General features: G+C 32.4%; 1 protein-coding gene across 3 annotated transcripts in view; it reads left to right on the top strand.

Moving 5' to 3' along the window:
- heph (polypyrimidine tract-binding protein 1 heph) overlaps positions 1 to 21,473 on the top strand; it is a 583,478-nt gene that overhangs the window by 556,370 nt on the left and 5,635 nt on the right. For all 3 annotated transcript variants that reach the window (XM_085952127.1, XM_085952125.1, XM_085952126.1), the window contains 4 exons: positions 15,596 to 15,818; positions 16,928 to 17,142; positions 18,490 to 18,523; positions 19,595 to 19,687. In XM_085952127.1, coding sequence (XP_085808253.1) covers positions 15,596 to 15,818; positions 16,928 to 17,142; positions 18,490 to 18,523; positions 19,595 to 19,687 — 565 coding nt within the window. The remainder of the gene's footprint in view (positions 1 to 15,595; positions 15,819 to 16,927; positions 17,143 to 18,489; positions 18,524 to 19,594; positions 19,688 to 21,473) is intronic.

Here is a 21,473-nt window from a genome sequence, read left to right as displayed (position 1 = left end):
TTTTATGACGGGGAATGTATGAGGAGCATTTATCCAAGACTGAGGTCCCCATGCACTCAAGTGTGCTTTGACTGAATTTACATGACTTTCAGTTGAAAGTGCTCATGACAAAAAATATAACATAGAAACAAAAATACAAATACTAATACAAAAATGCCAAACAATCAAAGTAAAGAGACCTTCACGTTAATAGTATGACGCCGCACATTTTCTAAAGGCAACAAAATTAAGCTTTATAGGCGAACAGGTCAGGCGGTCCGATGGGCCCTGGTGTTAACCAGCTGTTTAAACCGACTTAAGCAACTCTTCCATTTTTGTATACATGCCACAATGCCGTGACATTACATTCTTTTAAAATTAGGGGCAGTCCGGTACTCCAAACACGGGGACTTCATAAAACGTTCAACATCAGAGAGTTTGGCCGCCAAACGACCTACTAGGTGGGCGGAGTCCCACTAGTTATTATATAATTAATTACTTTTTAGTATCTTCCCAGTAAAACTTATTGTCACTATTTAATTTGTAGTTAATTGAATAAACGCAGTTAACGAATACATTCCACAAATTGATCCAGGCTGATAATGATACCCCTAATACAAATCGCACCTACATAACATTCATAAACAGTAAAAGATATTCACAACATAAGTTTTTCTTGCGTTTATACGGACCTATGTGTATGGAGTATACCCTGCTCAACTCAGAACGACCTACAATCAGCATATTTTTATACCCTTAACATATCCCGCCTCGGATTGCCGTCAATGTAAGTCATCTAAACACCGTCGTTGTGATGTTTATCGCGCATACAAATGGGCGAAGGGCCACCTCCTCCTGGCATCCGACTCTGCGGCCGCGGGGTTTTTTTTTATCACTTCCTGCTTATAATCCACTTCGGATGTTTATTAAATATGCACGCGGCTTTTACGTTCTTCCTTCCTGCCTTATCCCAGCGCCCGCCACTCCCCCTATTCCAGGTTCTTCGCTGGTCCATCGGTTTCGTTTTACAGTTTGCCGGGAAAAGGGTCATCGCGGGAACACTTAAGCCCGACCGGGAAACTTTTCTCTTTCTACTATCTTCATATCGGTGATTCACTTACATTCGCACATATTGTTAAAATCTACCATTTGGCTTGTATCAAACAGTACTTTTTCTCTCGGAATATGTTCTGTCTAAATATCTAAGCTAGTTTATTAGTCTTTTAATATCATTATCATTATATCATTCCAGCCAGATTAATAATATCGAAATCTTCCATTAGTTAATGCTGATTACTTCAGCAATAAACGAAACGTATAACCTTCTCAAGAGATTCAGAGTTTACTTGGTGATAATTTATGATAAATGATAAATGTATACTTTATAAAGCTCCCCATGTTAGTGAGAGTCTTACTGGTATATTTATAATACTATACTGAACTATTAGTAGATTATTAGTTATGCCCGTTAATGATTTGAATTTTGGTACCTACTCGGTTGAACCTTTATTTTATTAAAATATGTTGAAAAATTATTGGTACCGGGCGGAATTTGAACCCGCATCCATCGGACTCTAACCAATATGCGTTACCAGTCAATAAATACTGTTACATTCTTGATTATGGAATTTTTCATAGGATACAAATAGTTTAGGTATTTAAAAATATTTGATTTATCAATGACTCTCGCATGGTGACTGTGTGTGTATGATTAGAGTGAGTAGATATTGACCGTGTTTACGAAAAAGGACGTAACCCTCACTGAACAAATTTTACAGGAGAGGCAAAAAACGTTTTTTGAGAGTTTTTAAAAAAAAAATAGGCACAGACATTGGGTGCATGATGATTGATGATTTAGTGTAATATATTTTCGATCTAATAATGATGAAAGAAGTTATTACAGAAAAATCATTAAAATTGTGGATAAATGCTTTTTTCCATAAATTAAAAATTAATTAATCTCAATTAAAACCTGAATTTAGATAATAATTCGGAATTTGCGGTTTACTTCCTTTTTATAGAACGTGTATTTAGTTGTATACATTGTTAATGTCTAATAAAAGCACTTTTCGAAAAATCGAGGGTTACGCCCTTTTTCCTAAACACAGTCGATATGTATAGTGTGCCAAAAATACGGTTGTTATAATCTTGTATAGACTATTATAATATTATAATCAAACTGATTGTGCGTATTTAATATAAAGCTTACACATTATAAGCTTAAGAAATGCTCTCAATGCTTAGTCGTCAAATGTGGGGTACCTTCACGCTTGTTTTGCTCTAAAGGGGTACAAGCCAAACGTAGTATCTTTATGAAACAGCTATGATAATTGTTTTATGTAAGTAAACTTATTATATTATTACGAGGAATTGATATTAGCCATTCACTCAATCTGTTCGGTTAATACTCTGAAAGTAGATACACATTGCTATGCGTAAACAGACACTCCAATATTATATTGTATCTCAATAGCTGTTGTTGATTTGTGTACAAAAGTTCATGTGACATTATTTTAGCCTAAATTGGCGGAAAATGGATCTCAATAAAAATCAATCGCGCAACATAACTTCAAATGAAACAATAATTTCCCCTAATGAAGTGGGGCGTGATAAACGACCCTCGAGTTGATATTATTGCGATAAATTATTGTTTTCACAGCGGGGATTGTGATTTGTTCATGTGAATGATGGAAGGTTAACTAACTAACTAAGGCGTGTATGTATGGAATGTATTAATACATATTCAATACGAATTGTGTTGCACTCGAATAATTAATAAATGGCTGAGATATCGAGCTCTCATAGCCACAGTTTTTCTATTCAATTAGTTATATGCTCACTTCTTCTTGGTGTTATTTTATTAGGTAATTTAATCACTAGTCAATAATACACGCTAACACGGAAACTTCCATTTTTGTTTCCAGGGTTTTCATTTATATGAATATGTCGTAATCAGTAGAACTAATAATTATTCAGTTTCTATACAAATAATTGTAAAATTGAATTAAGCCTATCAAATTTCCACGCGTTACAATGTGCTGCATGTATATTATTACACATTGAACAAATTTTAAGATCGTGTTGTTATTATTATCAATTGTTATAAACGTTCATTTTGATACAAAAAGCAGTCTTTGTACCACAGTAATAATATCATTTTAGTGCTTAGTTGCTTTCAGCAATTATTAAAAAAATGACTACCTGTAAGTATCTTCAAACCAACTTGCGAACTTATATATTACTTTGTTCCCAACAATCATGTAATTTGCGTCAAAACAGTGTAACACATAGAACAAGTGCGCTTTTAACATCATGTAAACATAATATTTCTTCATTTTTATATTAATTCTAACGTTGTATGACCATTATTTAGCTGAAAAGCAATGGCGGCAATCCCGCAATTATTACGGTCGGAGTTTTAATTAGGGATATTGATGTGTTTTTGTATTTGATTGCGCTCCGGCCCCGTCCCACAAATTTAGGGTGGATTGTTTGCCTGTTTTCAGTATCCAACGATATTATTGCGATTCGGTTTCTGCTATCCTGTTTACATTTGCCGAATTCCGTAACCGCCGCTGTTCGATGGATGAACTCGCTTCGATTACGTGGTTGTTTAATGACATTTCGTAGTCAATTACTTATCACTCGATTCTGATTAGTATTATGAAATTTTCCAAATTCATTTAAACGCTAAAACATTGATATAGTTGCGTAGGTACCTGTATAATGTAATATTTTAATACTTACCTAAAGTAATGTAATAAACAATATATTGTTCTATTCTTGGTCAATGTAAATAACACATATTTGGGACGATGGTTATTAATAATTCAAAAGAATATTGCTTCTGTAGGTTTATTTTTCATTTTTGAGCATTCATTTATTTTATGAGTACAAATTTCGATAGGTAGGTAGGTGTACTTAAAATAGTTGGTCATTCGCGTACTTACTTACCTAATTTTAAAGATACTATAATAGGTCAAGTATATTATCAAATGAAGACAAAATAGTCTTAATCGCCCGTAATGAAATGGATGTAAAGTTCATTATTGACCCCGTTGGCAGAATAATATGTTATTATTGCTATGGACATGGATTTACCATATTAAAATATATGATAATAATATGTTTTTTTCATCCACACTCATCTGTAGTTATATGTTTTCGAGAAATGTAATTTGTCAAATCAGAGCATACTCATTTACGAAGGTCCTTTTATATTTCACATATTGTTACGTGACGTTACATCCATTAGTTAGTCGGTGATGTTAATATTGCTAACTCACTATAGGTTATGTATTATTTACCATACTCACTGTAGTCTACTATTAATATTAGTATTTAATAATTGTCTATGTACGTGCATTTATTTTTGGATAAAAATTTTGTACATACATACAAAAATCTTTTAAAAATCCTGCTTCGTACAGCTTAAAGCTTAAAGTTGTTTTTCGTTCTGTATATAATTCACTAGACGTGTATTTTAATGAAGATGAATTATTGTAATATAAAATCTTTCATTTTAAACCTTGCTTGAAATACGCTTCCTTTCAAAATCTGTTTTAGTTACTCTCCCCCTTTTGGAAAGTCCCCCATCCTGAAAATCCGCTGAAACTTCTGAATTTGTGAAAAGACTTTCGCATCGCGTTTTTTTATCTATCGTGTAAATCCTTCTTTTGTTGTTTTATTTACAATATTTGCGGCCTCCCTTCTTATATCATTAATTTGATCTCGGGATGTTCATCAGCTTCGTCGAAATCTTACCTTTAAATCTTCGCCCTCAATTAATGGCACATATTAAATTATAATTGGGTTCCCGAAATTAACAACTTCGAAACGCGATATTTAAAGATAATAGGCAAATTTCCATTCCACGAAATCGAAAAATATCTATCGGAAGATTTTTATTTTAAACAGAGGTAATATTTTTCCATTCTTCCATGTACCTACGTTTAGAATAATTGTATTTTTACAAACTTCGAATATAATAATTATTATTATAACCATTAAATCGTACATACTTCATTCATAAAAATATAACTCTTGTTATAACGAAAATAGAATTAAAATGAAACGTTACAATATCACAAATTTATAGCATGAATCAAATTTTTTTTTATATTATAATGACGTTAGCCATGTATTAACAGATTTTAGCTCTCAAACATTCTTAGCTCTCATTTAAAATAATATATGCAAGTCATTTTTTATTTGTTCGCTTAGTGGTTAAAGCCATCATCCGGTGAGCGAAATGTGTATGTTCGAATCCCAATCGGTCTCAATTTGTCTTATCGTGTATATTTTTGGTGTTTGTCGAAGTCATACATGATTTGTCAATTTATAAAACATGTGAATATTCTTAATATAATATAAGTTACAGCGTTATTTAAGTTTCTGGAAAAATAATAATGTATGAAATCGTGGACGTTAGTATAATGTTCACAAATAAAAAATGATTAATGTACATTGACCACTCATTTTGGTAGTTAATTAATGATATATTGCTATATTATGATAAATAAACCATTTTGGATTAATTATAGTGACATAACATCATTTCATGATTTTCTTTGTTATATCGTATATGATATTTTTTGTTTAAATAAAGTTAATACATTTTCTCCTAATCGGAGTTATTTCCTATAATGTATCGCAGTAAGTTTTGTAATCAGGTTTTTTTCTACTTTTGGCGCATATACCTATACCTACTTATTTACAAAACAGCAGTAAAATTGAATGTGCAATGGGGTAGCGTTATCGGTGGGGAATACAAACTTCTTGTTACGTACATTATGGATAATCTGCCTTCATTATTCACCAATGTTTGCAACAAATGGGAAATACCTAATACCGTAATGTCGGAAGCATAATATTCCACCTGCAAGGTAGTTTGAGTCGTGCCTTAATGCACTCATTATTTATTCATTGTGCGACGCCCCACTCTGAAGGGATGGATGGCTTCAAAACACTCAGTCATACGCCAGGCTTACTTTGCTTATCATTTGGATATACATAGGTACATACGTAGTACCACTTGGAGACTACTACTCATCTGCATCTTCTCTATTTCTTATAAATTTCCAGGAATGACATGGTTTAGGAAATAACAAAAAAAAATGTTAGGTACTTATTTTATTTTTATATTATATAGATATATAGGTACTTACTATTCTCACAACATAAAAATGTAAATACTACAAAAATAAAGTGTTTATTGTTACTTAATAGTCGGATACGATTAATCATGACACTCATCATTGCACTTTTTATTCATTGGTTCGACATTCCAATGTGGAACTTCCGTCGCCCAAAAGGGTATATCAGATTTTTTACGAGAAACGTTTGTCACCCACTCACTCAGCATATTAGGTGGCTACATAAAGTATTCATTATAATATTATATTTCTCAGTGCGTAAGAAAATCATGATCACTTTGAAACAATTCTGTCCATATTAGGACTAGTTTGTACAGGAGATGTGTGCACAGTTTCAGCTCAGTGCGATTCTTATATTCAAAGTTACATTTTTTTAAAAATATAGATATATGACAAGTGGGTCGTCGTAGGGACCCATTTGATTTGGAATACCGTTCAGTGACAAAAAAAAGAGGGAAAGATGAATTAGACATACTGGGCGACTCTTAGAAGTAACATCCGAAGAAATAACTAAGATAATTAAAGGTATAATTTTAGCAAGCAGATGACTAGAAGAGGTTTCTCGAATAGCTGTAATATGGAGCCAAAGCACAAGACTTTTCTCACCCCTAAAATGTGCAATGTGGAAAAATCCACTTTCATTGTTATGAAACATCTAAACACACATAAAAAGTTAATTTGTCAGACGTAGCATTTGAATTCATAAATGAGCACATGCATCGCGGATACACGATTTTTTATTTTGATAAAGAATTTTGTGTGTAGATAGCGAAATAGCTGTCTTCTATTGTAGCAATCTTAAAAATTCCCACTCGCCACCGACAAGTAACATAACAAATTTGGCGATTGAATTAATCAAAAGTATAATTAAATATTTGATAAATATGTCAATTTAAATAAGTAGATAGGTAGGTAGAGTATAATTTATAGTTCGACTATTTTCTTAGCCTACCCGCTCACAGAACCGACAAAGGAAACATGTGTCTCTGCTACTGCAGACACTACACTTCCACAAGCGGTGATTAACATCTAGTAGATAGAGAGTTATCAATGAGTGTCTTTATTTGTTGTAGGTACCAGCGATTCTCATTAAAATACGTTTTGGGACCAAAAAAATGCCCTTTCGGCGAATTTACCTCCCGCGGGTGGACATTCATTACAATTACCGTCTATTGTTGTGCTAAGTACATAGATTGTTTAATATTTCGAACATTGAGCCAATTAATGGGGTTGCGTAGCCAACGCATCTGCTGCCTCATATCTTTTCCTGAATGACTTGTGAATATATTTCTAAATTTTCATAAAACAAAATATACAATATACCTAATGAATAATCATATAAGTACATTAGTATTATTATTTTTCTCTATCAGTAAGTATCTATTCCAGATGGGGGATGAGTTTATTAGAATATTATCAACATACTTACTGAATCGTGTGTCAAATAATAATTATAATAATAATAATACGATGTTTTGACATTTATTATGAAGTCACGCAAAAATACTTTGTAAAAAAATAATGTACATTATCTAACCTTCCATAATAATATATATGGAAAAGCTTAAACAATCGTCTCTTTTTGTAAATACACAACCATTTGTCGATTTTTATCAAGGCATAATATTTTTTTTTGCTTACCTATACCTCTTGCCATGCGTTATTATCAATGTTTATAACGAATGTTGTGTGTAGCCACTCCGTATATTGTGTCGGAAAACAAACTTAAAATACAATGAAACGTGTATATTTTTCCGTGGTTCATACAACCTCCATCAGTGTTTACCTCCCTTTCTCTACCATGTTCAGGTAGGAATAGGCTGTATAGCATCACCATGTAAACCCTTTATCACCAAAACACACCCTCATACTCTTCGTATACATCTACACGATGTTTTGGAACTCGCTTACTAATGAAAGGGTTGTTTTTCATAATCCTGTATTATTTCGAAAAACTGTGCTAATTAACCGCCTGAAAATATAAACTTCTTTCCCTGAAAAAGTACCAAATGATTATTTTTGTTTTAATTGAGATATATTAGGTACATATTTACTATTCTTTAAATTATTTACAGATAGTGTAGGTTTATAAAATAAATATAATATGTACCATAAAAATATTATACTTAATAATTATTATAAAATATCAGAATGCTTAATCCAAAGTTTGCGTTTACAACATTAATTTTGAATATATTATATGTATCCAATGTTTTAAAATAATGTGTACCTATATAAGTATATTTTTTTTCCGACCATGTCGGATCCTAATATGACCATATGGGCCTCCACAGAGTGGAAGTTTGTATCAACAGATTTAGTGGACTTCTATATTCTGACCGACGTGTCATCACAACGCCCCGAGAACTACCCCCCCCCCCCCTTCTTTCACGTACATTTCTGTTCCTATCCCCTTCCGTTTGATCACTAAAGTAGGTACATTTCAATAACCTGCTTCCTGACTATTACATACTATACACATACACTATATATTGCTCCGACGTCTCGGTAAGAATCTAAAAGTCACAATGTATTACTATACATTATAAATGTTGTTCAACAGTTTGAGTAGGTAATAAAAAAAGAGTAGTTGGGATAGTTGAACGAGTCAAATCGATGCAACAGGCGCGATGCAAACATTGTCGGCTATTGCAACCATAATATACAATGTCCCGCCTTTTTGTTCATGGGAAGAAATTTTATCTGCCCACCTTAGTTTCACTGAGGTACCTACTACTATTCAATTTACCTTTTTTGTGTACCTATATATTTTTAATAAAAACAAATGAATGCGTAAAAAAAATATTTCAACGATTTACGAACACCGTATTTAACGCACTTCAGCGGCTTTGTGCTTTTCCACTAGTCAGGGGTAGTGATTATAAATAAAATTAGTCTCATTCTTTTTGCTTGCCATTGTTAGGCCAAAAGATTCGTGTGCATTATTGTCATGTTTTGTTAATGTATCATCAGTTGATATAAACTTCGACTTGGAACATTCAAAGTATGTTATTATGCAGAACAGTCAGAAAATTCACATAGACTATCTAGCTAAGTGGGTAAAAATTTTGTACAAAGCATTTTCCTTATTGATTCCAAAAAATATTTAATTAACTAGGTACCTCATTATTTACGTATATTAATTTGATATGTAAAAATAAATTTATTTGGTACGTATACCTAGTGTTAGTATGGAATAGTTGGTAAAAAAAGTAAAATCAACATTTTTGCTACTGATCAAACCCTATTATGTACATCTACAGAACGAAGGAATATATAAAAAAAATGGTTTTGAATAGTCGCAAAAATACATAGGTAGGTACTTATTAAAAAGTTCTACAAATAATTTTAGACCTAGTATCGAACATACATCTCTCTCTTTCCGTGTGAGGTTTCTAATTCCGTCAAAAAACTATGGCATTATTAACATGATGTACATACATACAGTTTGCGTCAGGCTGTCAGGTGTACCTAATCCAAATAATTATGACTTCTTTGGTACTCATAATAGTATATTCTTTATTCATGACTAAATTGCTTAATTATTAATACGAATAATACACAAAGATTAATTAAACTATTTTCTTATCGGACGAATAGCTATTACATAATTTTAGCGTGATTTGGTATAGTGCAGATCGCTCAATTGGTAAAGCATATTGTACGGAATCGGATAGGATGGATGCAAGTTCGTATTCCGCACCGGTATCAATATAGAATTTTGTTTATATCAACATGTTTAGTTTAGTTGTGTAATACACAATTCATTTTAAGATTAATTTATATCTGTATCCGATACTGCAAGGTTATACTTACCATTACTCGAAAAAACCATTGTTGTACGGTGCGACGGTGTCTCGAAAGAATTTTATAAGTGGCATCAGAAGTAATTATAATCATTCAGTATAGCTCAAGCCACTGCCGACATGGAGCCGGTGTTATATATAATATTTCCCGGTATCATCATAGTTAATAATAATGACTACACCCTGCCGCCATATTATTCGCGAATCATTGAACATTTTTGCTACACTTACACTTTTTGCAAATTATATATTCTAAAATGGTTCAGTATCATCAACTATATCTACTAGAATTTATTTCGATATCTCACTATGCTTAACTCCCCATTCTGCTGAAACAGTTTCCCGCACGCGGTGCTTATTATTTTAATAAATCGCGAATTAGTTTGACGTCATCTGTCGTTTTTGCCGCATCAGCTTGTTTGAGTTTTGTCATTGCTAGCTCTGTTCATATTTGAGAAAGAGAAATGTTCGCGTAACGCTTTTCCACCCCTACCGACACCACCATAACCATGGTCGACGTTCTCTACCGCCAGCACCGTAGTTATTTCGTATAATTTTCAAATATTCACCCTTCCAGTTAAATAGTATTATTTACATAGTAGTTTGTCTCTATTATAGTTTGTAAAAAAGAAATTTTCGACATTTCTATGAATGTAAAATATCTAGAATAATATTGGTGATTTTTTGTATTCATCGACATTGGTGGAATAAATATCAAAATGTGTAGGTACTTATCTATGACGATGACCTACATAGTAATATGTAGGTACGAAGTGTAATGTATCTTATTTAATGAATTTCCAGTTCGGAATCATACCTATCAACTCGGTGAGCAAATATATCTGTTGGCATATAAACTTTTACCTTTCTAATCTCATACATCCCACATAAAGTTTTAAAACTGTTTTTATATTACAACCAAAGAGCTTCAGCATTTAGTCAGTAGTAATTAATGATAATTTATAAAATGAGGTAAGTATCACGTCTTTGTATTCACCAAATATAGATAATGTTCTGCAATACGTGGTGAATATCAAGTGATAATCCATTTTATAAAATAATAAAAATAAATAATTTTATTGAAACCTTATCACTGTTTCAATAATTTTCATACATAATACGTCATTGCTACGTAATATGTTGTCAGTTAATATAACCTGTACTCTGTGTTAGTTGCTCTACGTGGTCAGATGATTAAGTATGCCTAATATAGATAACAAATTTTTATGTTACATATTAAAAATATATATATTATTATTTTATCGGCGTCTGCGCAACTGAAAGTAAGTATATTAATGTGAAATTGTGATTTTATCGAAGGTTTCCTCTATAATCATACTCTGCCAGTATCACTACTTATTATAACATTTGCCAAGCACTCAGTATCCCCGGCGCGGCAGTTGTTTGCCATACTATGGTTACAGATTATACTGCGCATTACAGAATACCTACCACTAACGTTTCAAGTGGAACGGAAAGCTTCAAACTGCATGGATATTGCCAATATCGTGAAGCTTTAATGTTATTTTTTTCCACAAGTAGCTTTTTTAATATAAATATTGTTATTAACAACAAAGTGTTTATTAATATTATACTATTATCAAATACGTGATTATTAGTTTGTAATATCATTTTGTGGTAGCTGTTAAAAATGTAGGGACATTCATAATATACATGAAATAATAGAACCTTTGTTAATTGTGTATTTTTGTGAAAATGAATATGAACTTTATTTCTGTATAATATTATGTTACAAAACAAACAAAATGATGCTTTAAATTTTCTAATATATACGGGTTTGTAAATAATAAGCTTATAAATGAGTCTGTTGCGATGAAGTACAATTATTTATTATGACTGTTTACTGCCAAAATATACTCGTTCGATATCAATTCTGAATAGACAGACACACAGAAGTCAAACAGAAATTTCGACCTTTTTCATTCGTAGCGTTCGTCGAAACTCAATCGTATCTTTTATTTCACACAAACAACCCCGCTATTTTCGATTTGCGCAAAGTATATTAAGGTCTCTGTGTTTAATAATTAATCAAAAGCCGCAACATCCCCCGAGTGTCGCCCACCCAGTGCCATCTATAATGACGTTAATATACTAATTGTATCATTTTAATTACTTAAAAGACTCATTAGTTGATTGCCCGAAAGACTTTTACTTTTCTTGTTGCCTCGTCCTATCGTATCGGGAAGGAAACCCCCCAGCCTTTGACATCCACGACCAACTTGCTCTCAGGTACGAAATGTTGCGCGGCGGCACTTCTTTAAGAATATACAACGGGTGTTTCAATTGAAAGTAGCGCATCCCGAGAGAGTTTATGTATTTCCGCATTTCTTTTCAATTAAGATAGAACTCCAGAAGCTTTTCTTAGTTTGGACGTACCTACTTAAACTATCTACCTATCTATCTATTAAAGATATTGCAACGGCAGCGTTATTGCAATCATTTCGTTTTTGTATCGACTATCACATCATATCCTGAGAAGGCGTCGCTGGAACTGTTAATTTTATAAAGGGAATGATTTGACGTAACCGAGTCCTGTTTTGATTGTTTAAAATTCAAATGTCAACATTTTCACTATACAAATATCATAATTTTTAAATAATAGACTATGTATTAACGTATTATGCCGTTCATAATTATAATATAAATTATTGTAAATTCTACATGATGTTTTTAAATCGATAGCTATTTCGGTTGTAATATCATTATCACGAGTAGTCTTAATAATGACTTTAAAACATTCTGTAGAATTAAATATAATTTATTTTATCTTTTGTAAAATGGAATTCTACCAAGTAAATGCTGACTCAATTAATAAAATATCGTTCATACATAGTGTCACTATTATGATAATGCATCAGTGATACTTATAATGTAAACAGACTCGTTACGCGTACTTGTCACTTGTCAGACAAATGGGAAAGTGACGCATTTTGTATAACTTTATGCTTGATCTAGCATGTTGAAAAGAAGATTTTCGCGCTGTTCAACAACAAACGTGCATTTTTCTACTTGGACACTACTAATAGACAATCACTCGAGAAACTTCAGTAGAATCGCTTAGAAACACATAATAGCTAAAAATGTAACTAGGTAATTGATTCTTCAATTTTTCGTTATATTTAAGGTTTTCCAACCCGATAATGGAAACATTTTCACATGTCAATCTCGACGATTTACATTGAAACACCCCTGTAAATGTAAAGTTTACTAGAGATTCTCAACGAGGCTAAGGCGCTCTGCCCGCTTTACCTCTCGTTCCCACTTCTATTTTGTGTTTTGATCGCCTGGAGGAATCCGCGAGCCGTGTTTATGTTTCTGAATTTGTATTTTGCCTTTGGAGCTACCCAATTCGAGATGTTTTGTGTCTGTAAGGGCTTCTTTGCCTTCTGACTGATGGAAGACGTTAAGCTCAAACGAAGGAAAACAGCTCCCACCAACAAAATATTGCTTACCGAAGTTCTTTTAAATACTACTAAGTCAACACTAATTTACATCAAATAACCATTTGCAGAGTGCTCATCCTTAAAATCGAATATGATGTCGTTAATAATTTAAACATAAACTCAAAATTTTGAGATAAAATATTCTAAATATACATCCGCTTCAAACTTCTGTCCCTATTTACTTTATTTTTTGTGTTGATAAGCTTTGACAGACGTATCTATTATTAATTGACAAGTTTATTTTTCCTTAATCTCTCTTAAGACGATACATCAGTGAAACGGCAAATAATTTTCAACTATATAGGCGCGAAGAAATGTTGGACTCGCTGGCATTCGGAGAGAGAACGTCGAGCTGGGAACACGTCAATTTATTTCGTGATGGCGACTGGGGTATTAATTCTTAAATCGTGTAAAGATGACTAAAAACGTTACCCATTTACTTGAAAAAGATAACATGTCAATGAATATATTATTATTGTTACTTATAGAACAATAAACAGAACATTAAATGGACGCATGTTGGATTTATATGACATATTATATTTTATTATGCATGCGTCATTTGCACCCGTGACCCGCAATCCGCGCATCGCCTAGCCACGATCTTTTTAGACCGTGCCTCAACTGAGGTGTAGCCTTAAGTGTAGGTTCATATATGGATTACATTGCTTATTTTTAATGTGACCTTAATTAAAATAACTGCAAATAATTGATAATGTTATCATTATTATTTTTATAAAAATGTAGTTTAAAAAAATCAATGTAATAATTATTTATGCAACTTGGCATCGAACGGTATATATTTGATATAACGCAGAAAGACCACAAAATAAATATATCAATGCTTAAAAATGAAAACAGGAAGGAGTACGCGATGTGACAAAGATCGCTATGCCGATAGAATGGTAATCGCCCGGATGTTTTGGTGGACAAATGGTAACCGCTGAGTTCACTGACCAATCATGTTCGGTGGAAGTAGGTGGGAGCGAGGGCTCGGTATAGAGATGAGTGTTAGGAGCTAAGGAGACCTTCATCCAGCAGTGTATTAAAGTCGGCCAATGCTGATGGTGATAATAATGATATATATGTGAAATTGGTGTATCTAAAAATAAACATTTTAAGTAGGTATATAAAAACAGATGAATTGAATGCATTAACGCTGCATTTACATGTATATTATCTCCTTTTCCGCTTGCGTTGAATATAGGTTTTTTTTCATACAAATATTTATATCATGATCGTGTAAATGTTACGTAAAAGATAAAAGGTTCTCTTGTACTGCTACCATGATATTACCTCCAATTAATAAAGGTACACTCGTTTAGTAAATATATATATATATATATATATATAAGGAATACCCCACACTGCTCGATTCCCGCTGTGCGATAATCACGGTGCTTTTTTCGTTAAGGCTATATTATAAATCTGCCATGTTTGTGTATTCACCCTCGCCGGGATGCTTTTTTTAGCTGCTCGCGGGAAGCTATTCTGTGTGATATTGTCTTTTATTACGTTGTCTATCCATTCTACACTCGGTGCTTTGGAAACAGCGTTTGCTCGACGTATTAACTTAAAAGAAGACGCTTTTTAGATACACACGTTGCACAGGTTTAATTATAGACTAACTTTCGTAAATAATTTTGAGCTCGTGTTTTTATCGCTTTGATCATTTCATATTTTTTCTTGCGATACGTATTTTGTAATTTTGTTTTTTTGTTAAATTGTGATTTTTTGATGTTCCTATTTAAATGAAATAAGCTTTATTTAACAAAATAAAATACTTTTGCACTGAAGATAACATTGTCAAAACGATAATTAATTTAGTCGTTTTATAAACAACCATAAATTAATTCCTGTACGGTACGATTCCAAATCATATGGAATAGTAGATAATTATCATGGATTAGAATTTCATTATCCAGTATGTGCATCGAAACGTAAAACGTTTTACGTCAAAACTACATAATATTTAGGACTTCTTTAAAATTAAAATAAATAGTTTTCCCCTTCGCTAGTCAATACCTACTGTCAATAAAAATTATATATTTAATTTAAATTCTCACTACACGCTATACATACTGTCGTCCGTTTCTATCTTCAATATAACGTAGTTCTTATTGATTTCGTCACTGACTTGTGAGCAACAAATATAAAACTTATCGATATGTATGTTCTATTTTCCTTACAGGCTTTGGACGGGCAGAATATATACAATGGGTGCTGCACCCTGCGCATCGATTACTCGAAGATGTCGTCGCTGAACGTAAAGTACAACAATGATAAGTCGCGTGACTACACCAACCCCTCATTGCCGAGCGGAGATGGGGACCATCTTCAGCTGGCTGCTGCAGACCTCCTCCCCGGTCTACTGCTGGCTGCCAGACCCGGCCTCACCAGAGAACGTCTGGCGGGTAGGCAACCCATCACTTGTTCTAAATACCCGTTACCTCCCCAGGCATTAGGTATACGTTTCAAATAGGTACCTCACGAATCAATTCTTGGCTGGCCATGTGTGCTTCGCTGGAAAGTTCTTCCTGCTTGGTTTTTTGAATTTAGATTACCTTTCATGTATCTGTGAATGTGATTCACAGAATACTGAAATGTGTACCTGCCGAAAAGGAAGAGTTACTCAAGGCAGTTCAACCAGCCGTTGCACTTTATTTTAATTCTACGACGTCATATTATGTACGTCAAATGTGAATTCTTTTTTCTTAGTCAGATTAGTCGCTTTTATTTTTTCTATGAATTTCACGTGAGTAAGAAAAGAAGCATTCTGTTAAGTGCCACGGCAATCTCGAACCCTTGTCGAATAGAGGATGACTGGGTACGAATAAAAATATGGAAATTCACGTATTTGCAGATCTACAAACCTATCGTATTGATAGAAACACTATAGTATTAGTATATATTCAATTACGTCCATATTTTAAAATAATATACCAAAAATATAGACCATGTGCCAATATAATAAAATACGATGTAATAATAAAAAAAGTATAGAAATTAATAATATATAGATTATTTTAATAATTTATAATAACATCATGTCAAGGGTTTTTAGACTATCGTTAATTGTTATGTAATTACAGCGACATTTAGCGTCACTATTAAATGGAAATTTTTGATGTGCACACCCATTAAATAATGTTAATAACAGTTAATGGATAAATTATTTATTTTGATTTTACCTGCCCCATTGTTTCAACGTTTATGTGATTGTATTGATTATACTATGATAATTACGTAGGTAGGAATTTATAAACTCTGCCTTATTTTGTCAAAAAAATACCTACTTTATAAAAAAAGAAAATAGCGTTATCATTATTAGGTATTATTGTATATAAATTCAATCTCTATCCATAGTTTATTGTCATAAGATTTAATGGATTATTAATGATGCTATTTAAATGTGGTAATTATCTAGTCAGCAGTCAATGTGTTAAAATAACTTTAGCGACCATTGTGTTAATGTTGAGTAAACAGTGTGGATTTTTTTTCTCCCGCTATGCTGGCATCATAGGACCTGGTGTTCTCGCTCCGCCGTTTGGACTCGGACTGGGGGCAGGACTGGGGGCTAGCCCCTACCTGAACGCGGGAATGGCTGCCGGTCTTCCGGGATTCGGAGCCCTTGCTCTTGCTCAGGGGGCACTCAGCGGAGCTGCCCCTTCACTGAGAGCGCTTCCTCAGGCTCTGCCCCTCGCCACCGTGCTGCTCGTCTCCAATCTCAACGAAGAGGTATATTCGTCCATTCATTACTTTAACTACGCTACATCTAATAACCACTAATAATAATTACCTATTATGAGACAATCTAAAATACTAGTTCGAAGGGTAAGTAAAATCTCCGTCCAATTTTATAATAATTATGATGTTATAGTATTTTGCAGTAATGAATAAATTATTGCCGACAAATAATTATGTGAGTGGAACTGAAATGAACCGAATGTGTGTCTGTTTTAAAAGTTTGCTGTTTATGAATGGTTATTAAACTGACACGATCTACTTAGCATTTTAAGCAAAATCTATTTTCTTATTTTAGGTATAAATATAAACTAAATCATTGTTATGTCCGCTTTTATAATTCATAGAATTATCACTCGATAGCAAGTCAATATAAATTTCACTTCAAACACCTTGTATTGTGATTTGTCAAAAATACTATATTTTGGTTTTTAAATAATATTCTTGCATTTTCAAAACTGTTACATCAACCAAGAATAGACTAACAAAGCTGTGATTTTGATTTCAATAAAATTGCACTATTTTCGATTTTATTTATTTACATGTTGTTAGATGTGGTTTTTCCTTTGCTTTTGGTTGTCATTTCGTACAAATACATTTCAAGTATTCAATGAATAATCGTTGGTTTCAGTCACCCAAGCCATTCACTATTTATTACCTGTTCCTTAATTTTCTTTAATCACCTCAATTTTCAATGACTACATTCCCAGGTATCCAAAAATAATACAATATATTTAAGTACCGATAATTACAAATTCAAACTAACACAATATTTAATTCCTATTATCTGTTATTCATTTTAAACAAAAATACTTTCGATGCCTACCTACTTAATATAGGTAGTGTTTTTAAGCAATTCCATTACATTATATTGAGGTTATTCAACAGTCAGCAGCTATTTTAGTTGTTGTTATTAGCCTTTTGATCAGCTACCGCTGCTACCGCTTTATCCAAAATTAATTCATCTAATATCTGCTATATTAAAAATCTTTCTTTGTGTCAACATACCTAAGAATAAATTTGGTTTTTAAGCGTGCTTCTATAGAATAGAATTGGCAACAAATAAAAATCATGTTTTTTTATTTTAATGCGCTCAAACATTTTTTTCCTTTCCTCATTGCTGTATTGTTTTTGGAAAGACCTGTAGTGTATTATTTAGTGTGATTCTTTTGACAACCCTTGTCTAATAGCTATTCTTGCTTGATGTGACCCGCTGATATGTTGTTTCAATCAGTAAAATATTGTATCTATCGTTTGGAAGTTGGCTACATAATATTAAACTGAATAAAAACTACTTTACACCTAAATATAATGCTGTCTCTATCTCTCCTGTTGTTTTAGATGGTCACGCCTGACGCTCTCTTTACCCTTTTCGGTACGTGTGCACAATACCATTTTTATTATTAAATTTAAATTGTTTCTAATTTGATAAACAAAAACGAATTATATCTTTCTATTTTCTATGCATTATTTTTAATATAGTTATCCTTTTTATACTTTACCATTTTAAAAATGGAATATCATCCTTTTCATCTCGTCCTGTTGAAGGCAGTATAATTATTATTGATGGCAGCATACAATAAATACATTTTAAATCTAAACAATTTTATCGCCAAATATTATTGGCTTTTATTCAAACATATTTTATAATGTATTTAAGATATTCGATTGTTGGCTGTTGTGCTTTTTGATAAATCTGATGTAGTGTTAATTATTATATTGACAATATAAAATTTATATTCGTTTTGAAAAATCCTTACTTTTTCAAATCTATTCCATAATAATTTTATGTCTTAAAATCGCTACATATATATTTTTCTTCCATTACTTATGATGTTTTTTGTTTATCAAATTGATGTCCGCCTGTTTTTTTTAACATTTCCCTAATTTAATCAACTTGAAAATTCTTTCTGTTTTATTTTCGTTTGTGTTATTGTCAAATAAATACCTAGATTATTTTATAATTTAAAATTATATTCCAAAAAAATGTAATAAAAAAAAGTATAAGTATGTAGAAGTTAGAAGAAAAAGTTTGAAAAAATACATTGACTTATATTTATAGAAAACTACAAAAATTTTATCTACTTATATTTTTTTTCAAAAACTCCATTATTTTATTAGTCGTTGTCATTCATGACTTCTATGTATTTTCTATGTATTGCATTTAACTTGGAATATTAGAGACCGACAATATATATTTTCTCTTCTCCCTGCTTACATTACTAGTTTATAATTTATTATTTGGGTGTTTTGCTTTTTTAAATTGTGATCCAGCAAATATTTTCACTCAAAATAATTTTATACTCCAAAATACTCTTCACCATTATTACATTTCATAATATTATCAAAACCCTCTGTTTATCATTTGTAAGTAAAGAGATATTATTAGCCGAAACGCTTCAAGCATAATCTTAACTTTTTAAACAATTACTTTTAATTATTTCAGGAGTATACGGGGATGTTCAACGAGTAAAGATTTTGTATAACAAGAAAGATTCAGCGCTGATTCAACTTGCTGAGCCACATCAAGCACATTTAGGTAATAATTTCAGTAATGATTTTTGAAATTTGTACCAAAAAATAAGACAAATTCAAGGAGATAGGTATCTTTCCAGAAACGTAGAAGATGTCAAAGGTTATTCTTATTCATAAGAATGGTACAGAGGTATCAGTGGATAACCACATACCGGTAACTCTGTGCACCAGCGAAATTTCTTGAGATGAACATGCACAGTTTGATTTATCCAAAACTTCAGTAATTTGTAATAATGAATTTAATGAACAGCATGAATTTAGAGTAGACCGATCTACGGAAACTAAGCTGATGGTATTTACCGAAAATGCTTTTATTCCCATAACCATAGTCATAATAACATCGTCATCTTTGTTGACAAAGATGACGATGTTATAGAAGAATTCTATGAACAGATAAATGAAATTCTAAAATCGACGAAGATAATGAAGTTACCTGATTATAGGAGATTTCAAGGCAAAGATTGGTAGAATTTGGTCTAGGACAAAGAAATGACCTAGGAGAAAGATTACTACATTTTTGCCAGTAACAGAGTATGATAGTTGTTTGTAGGTAACACATTATTCAAACTTCCAGCAAGGCGATTGTATACATGGAAATCCCCACAAGATGATGGCAATAACATCTCATCTGACCACAATCCTGTTATAGCTACAGTAAAAATTAGATTAAAAAGATTACTGAGGGAACCACGCACAACCCAACGTGTTGACATTAATCAACTGAAAGATCCCAAAGTCAAACAACAAGTGAAAAGTGCACTGAACACAGAAATAGAACAAATAAAAACTTCAGTCACTACATCCTCTGACATAACAGACAAGTGGGACAGGATAAAAGATGTGTCTCCTCCATATCTAATAATCAATTAGAATATTGAACAGCTAAGAAGCAAAAATGGATGACAGATGAGATTCTGTCTTTAATGGACGAAAGAAGAAAATGGAAAAATAAAAATGAAACTCAATATAGGAGAATTCATAATACCATAAAAAGTAAAATTCGTACAGCTAAAGAAGAATGGATGTCCGACCATGCAAAGAAATTGAAAATCTCCAACGAAAATACGATTCCTTTAATATGCACAAGAAGATAAAGGAAACATTGGGAATTACGAGAGGAACCTCATCAACTATCTTGAAAGACGAAGATGGGTGTATTATATTAGATATAGAAAAGAAGCTGATTCGTTGGAAGACATGTATTGAAAATCTGTTTGATGATGATAGGGGACCTATTGGCTGTACTTTTAATGAATGTGAACAAGCCCCATGCATAAATAGGGCATAAATAATAAACGCAACACGAAATTCTAAAAATGGTTGAGCTGTCGGCCCTGATAATATTTACAATGAAATGATAAAATTATTAGAAGAAGATCAACTAGAAATTCTCGTTGATTTGTTTAATAAAATTTACGAAACGGGCGTAACTTCCGATGATTGGTTGAAATCGACATTCATCACTCTACCAAAAAAGGCGAATGCAAAGGAGTGCAGGCAGCTTAGAATAATAAGTTTGATGAGCCACATGTTAAAAGTTTTATTAAAAATCATCCATAATAGGATTTTTCGAAAATGCGAAGAAGACATGACACACAATTTGGCTTCAGAAGTGATTTGAGCACTCGTGAAGCACTTTTCAGCTTGAATGTTATAGTGCAAAGATGCCCAGATGTTAATGTTAATGTTTATAAGTGTTTCATCGATTACGAGAAAGCATTCGATACTGTTAGGCATCCTAAACTTCTCGAACTCTTACAGGAGAAAGGCATCGATGCAAGAGACATTCA

Source organism: Rhyacophila brunnea, unplaced genomic scaffold, assembly GCF_057557595.1.
Source record: "Rhyacophila brunnea isolate RB1 unplaced genomic scaffold, BYU_Rbru_1.0 scaffold_3, whole genome shotgun sequence".
In the NCBI taxonomy this organism is placed as follows: Eukaryota; Metazoa; Arthropoda; class Insecta; order Trichoptera; family Rhyacophilidae; genus Rhyacophila; species Rhyacophila brunnea.
The sequence above is the reverse complement of the archived record's forward strand: the minus strand, read 5'-3'. Positions and strand labels throughout refer to the sequence as shown.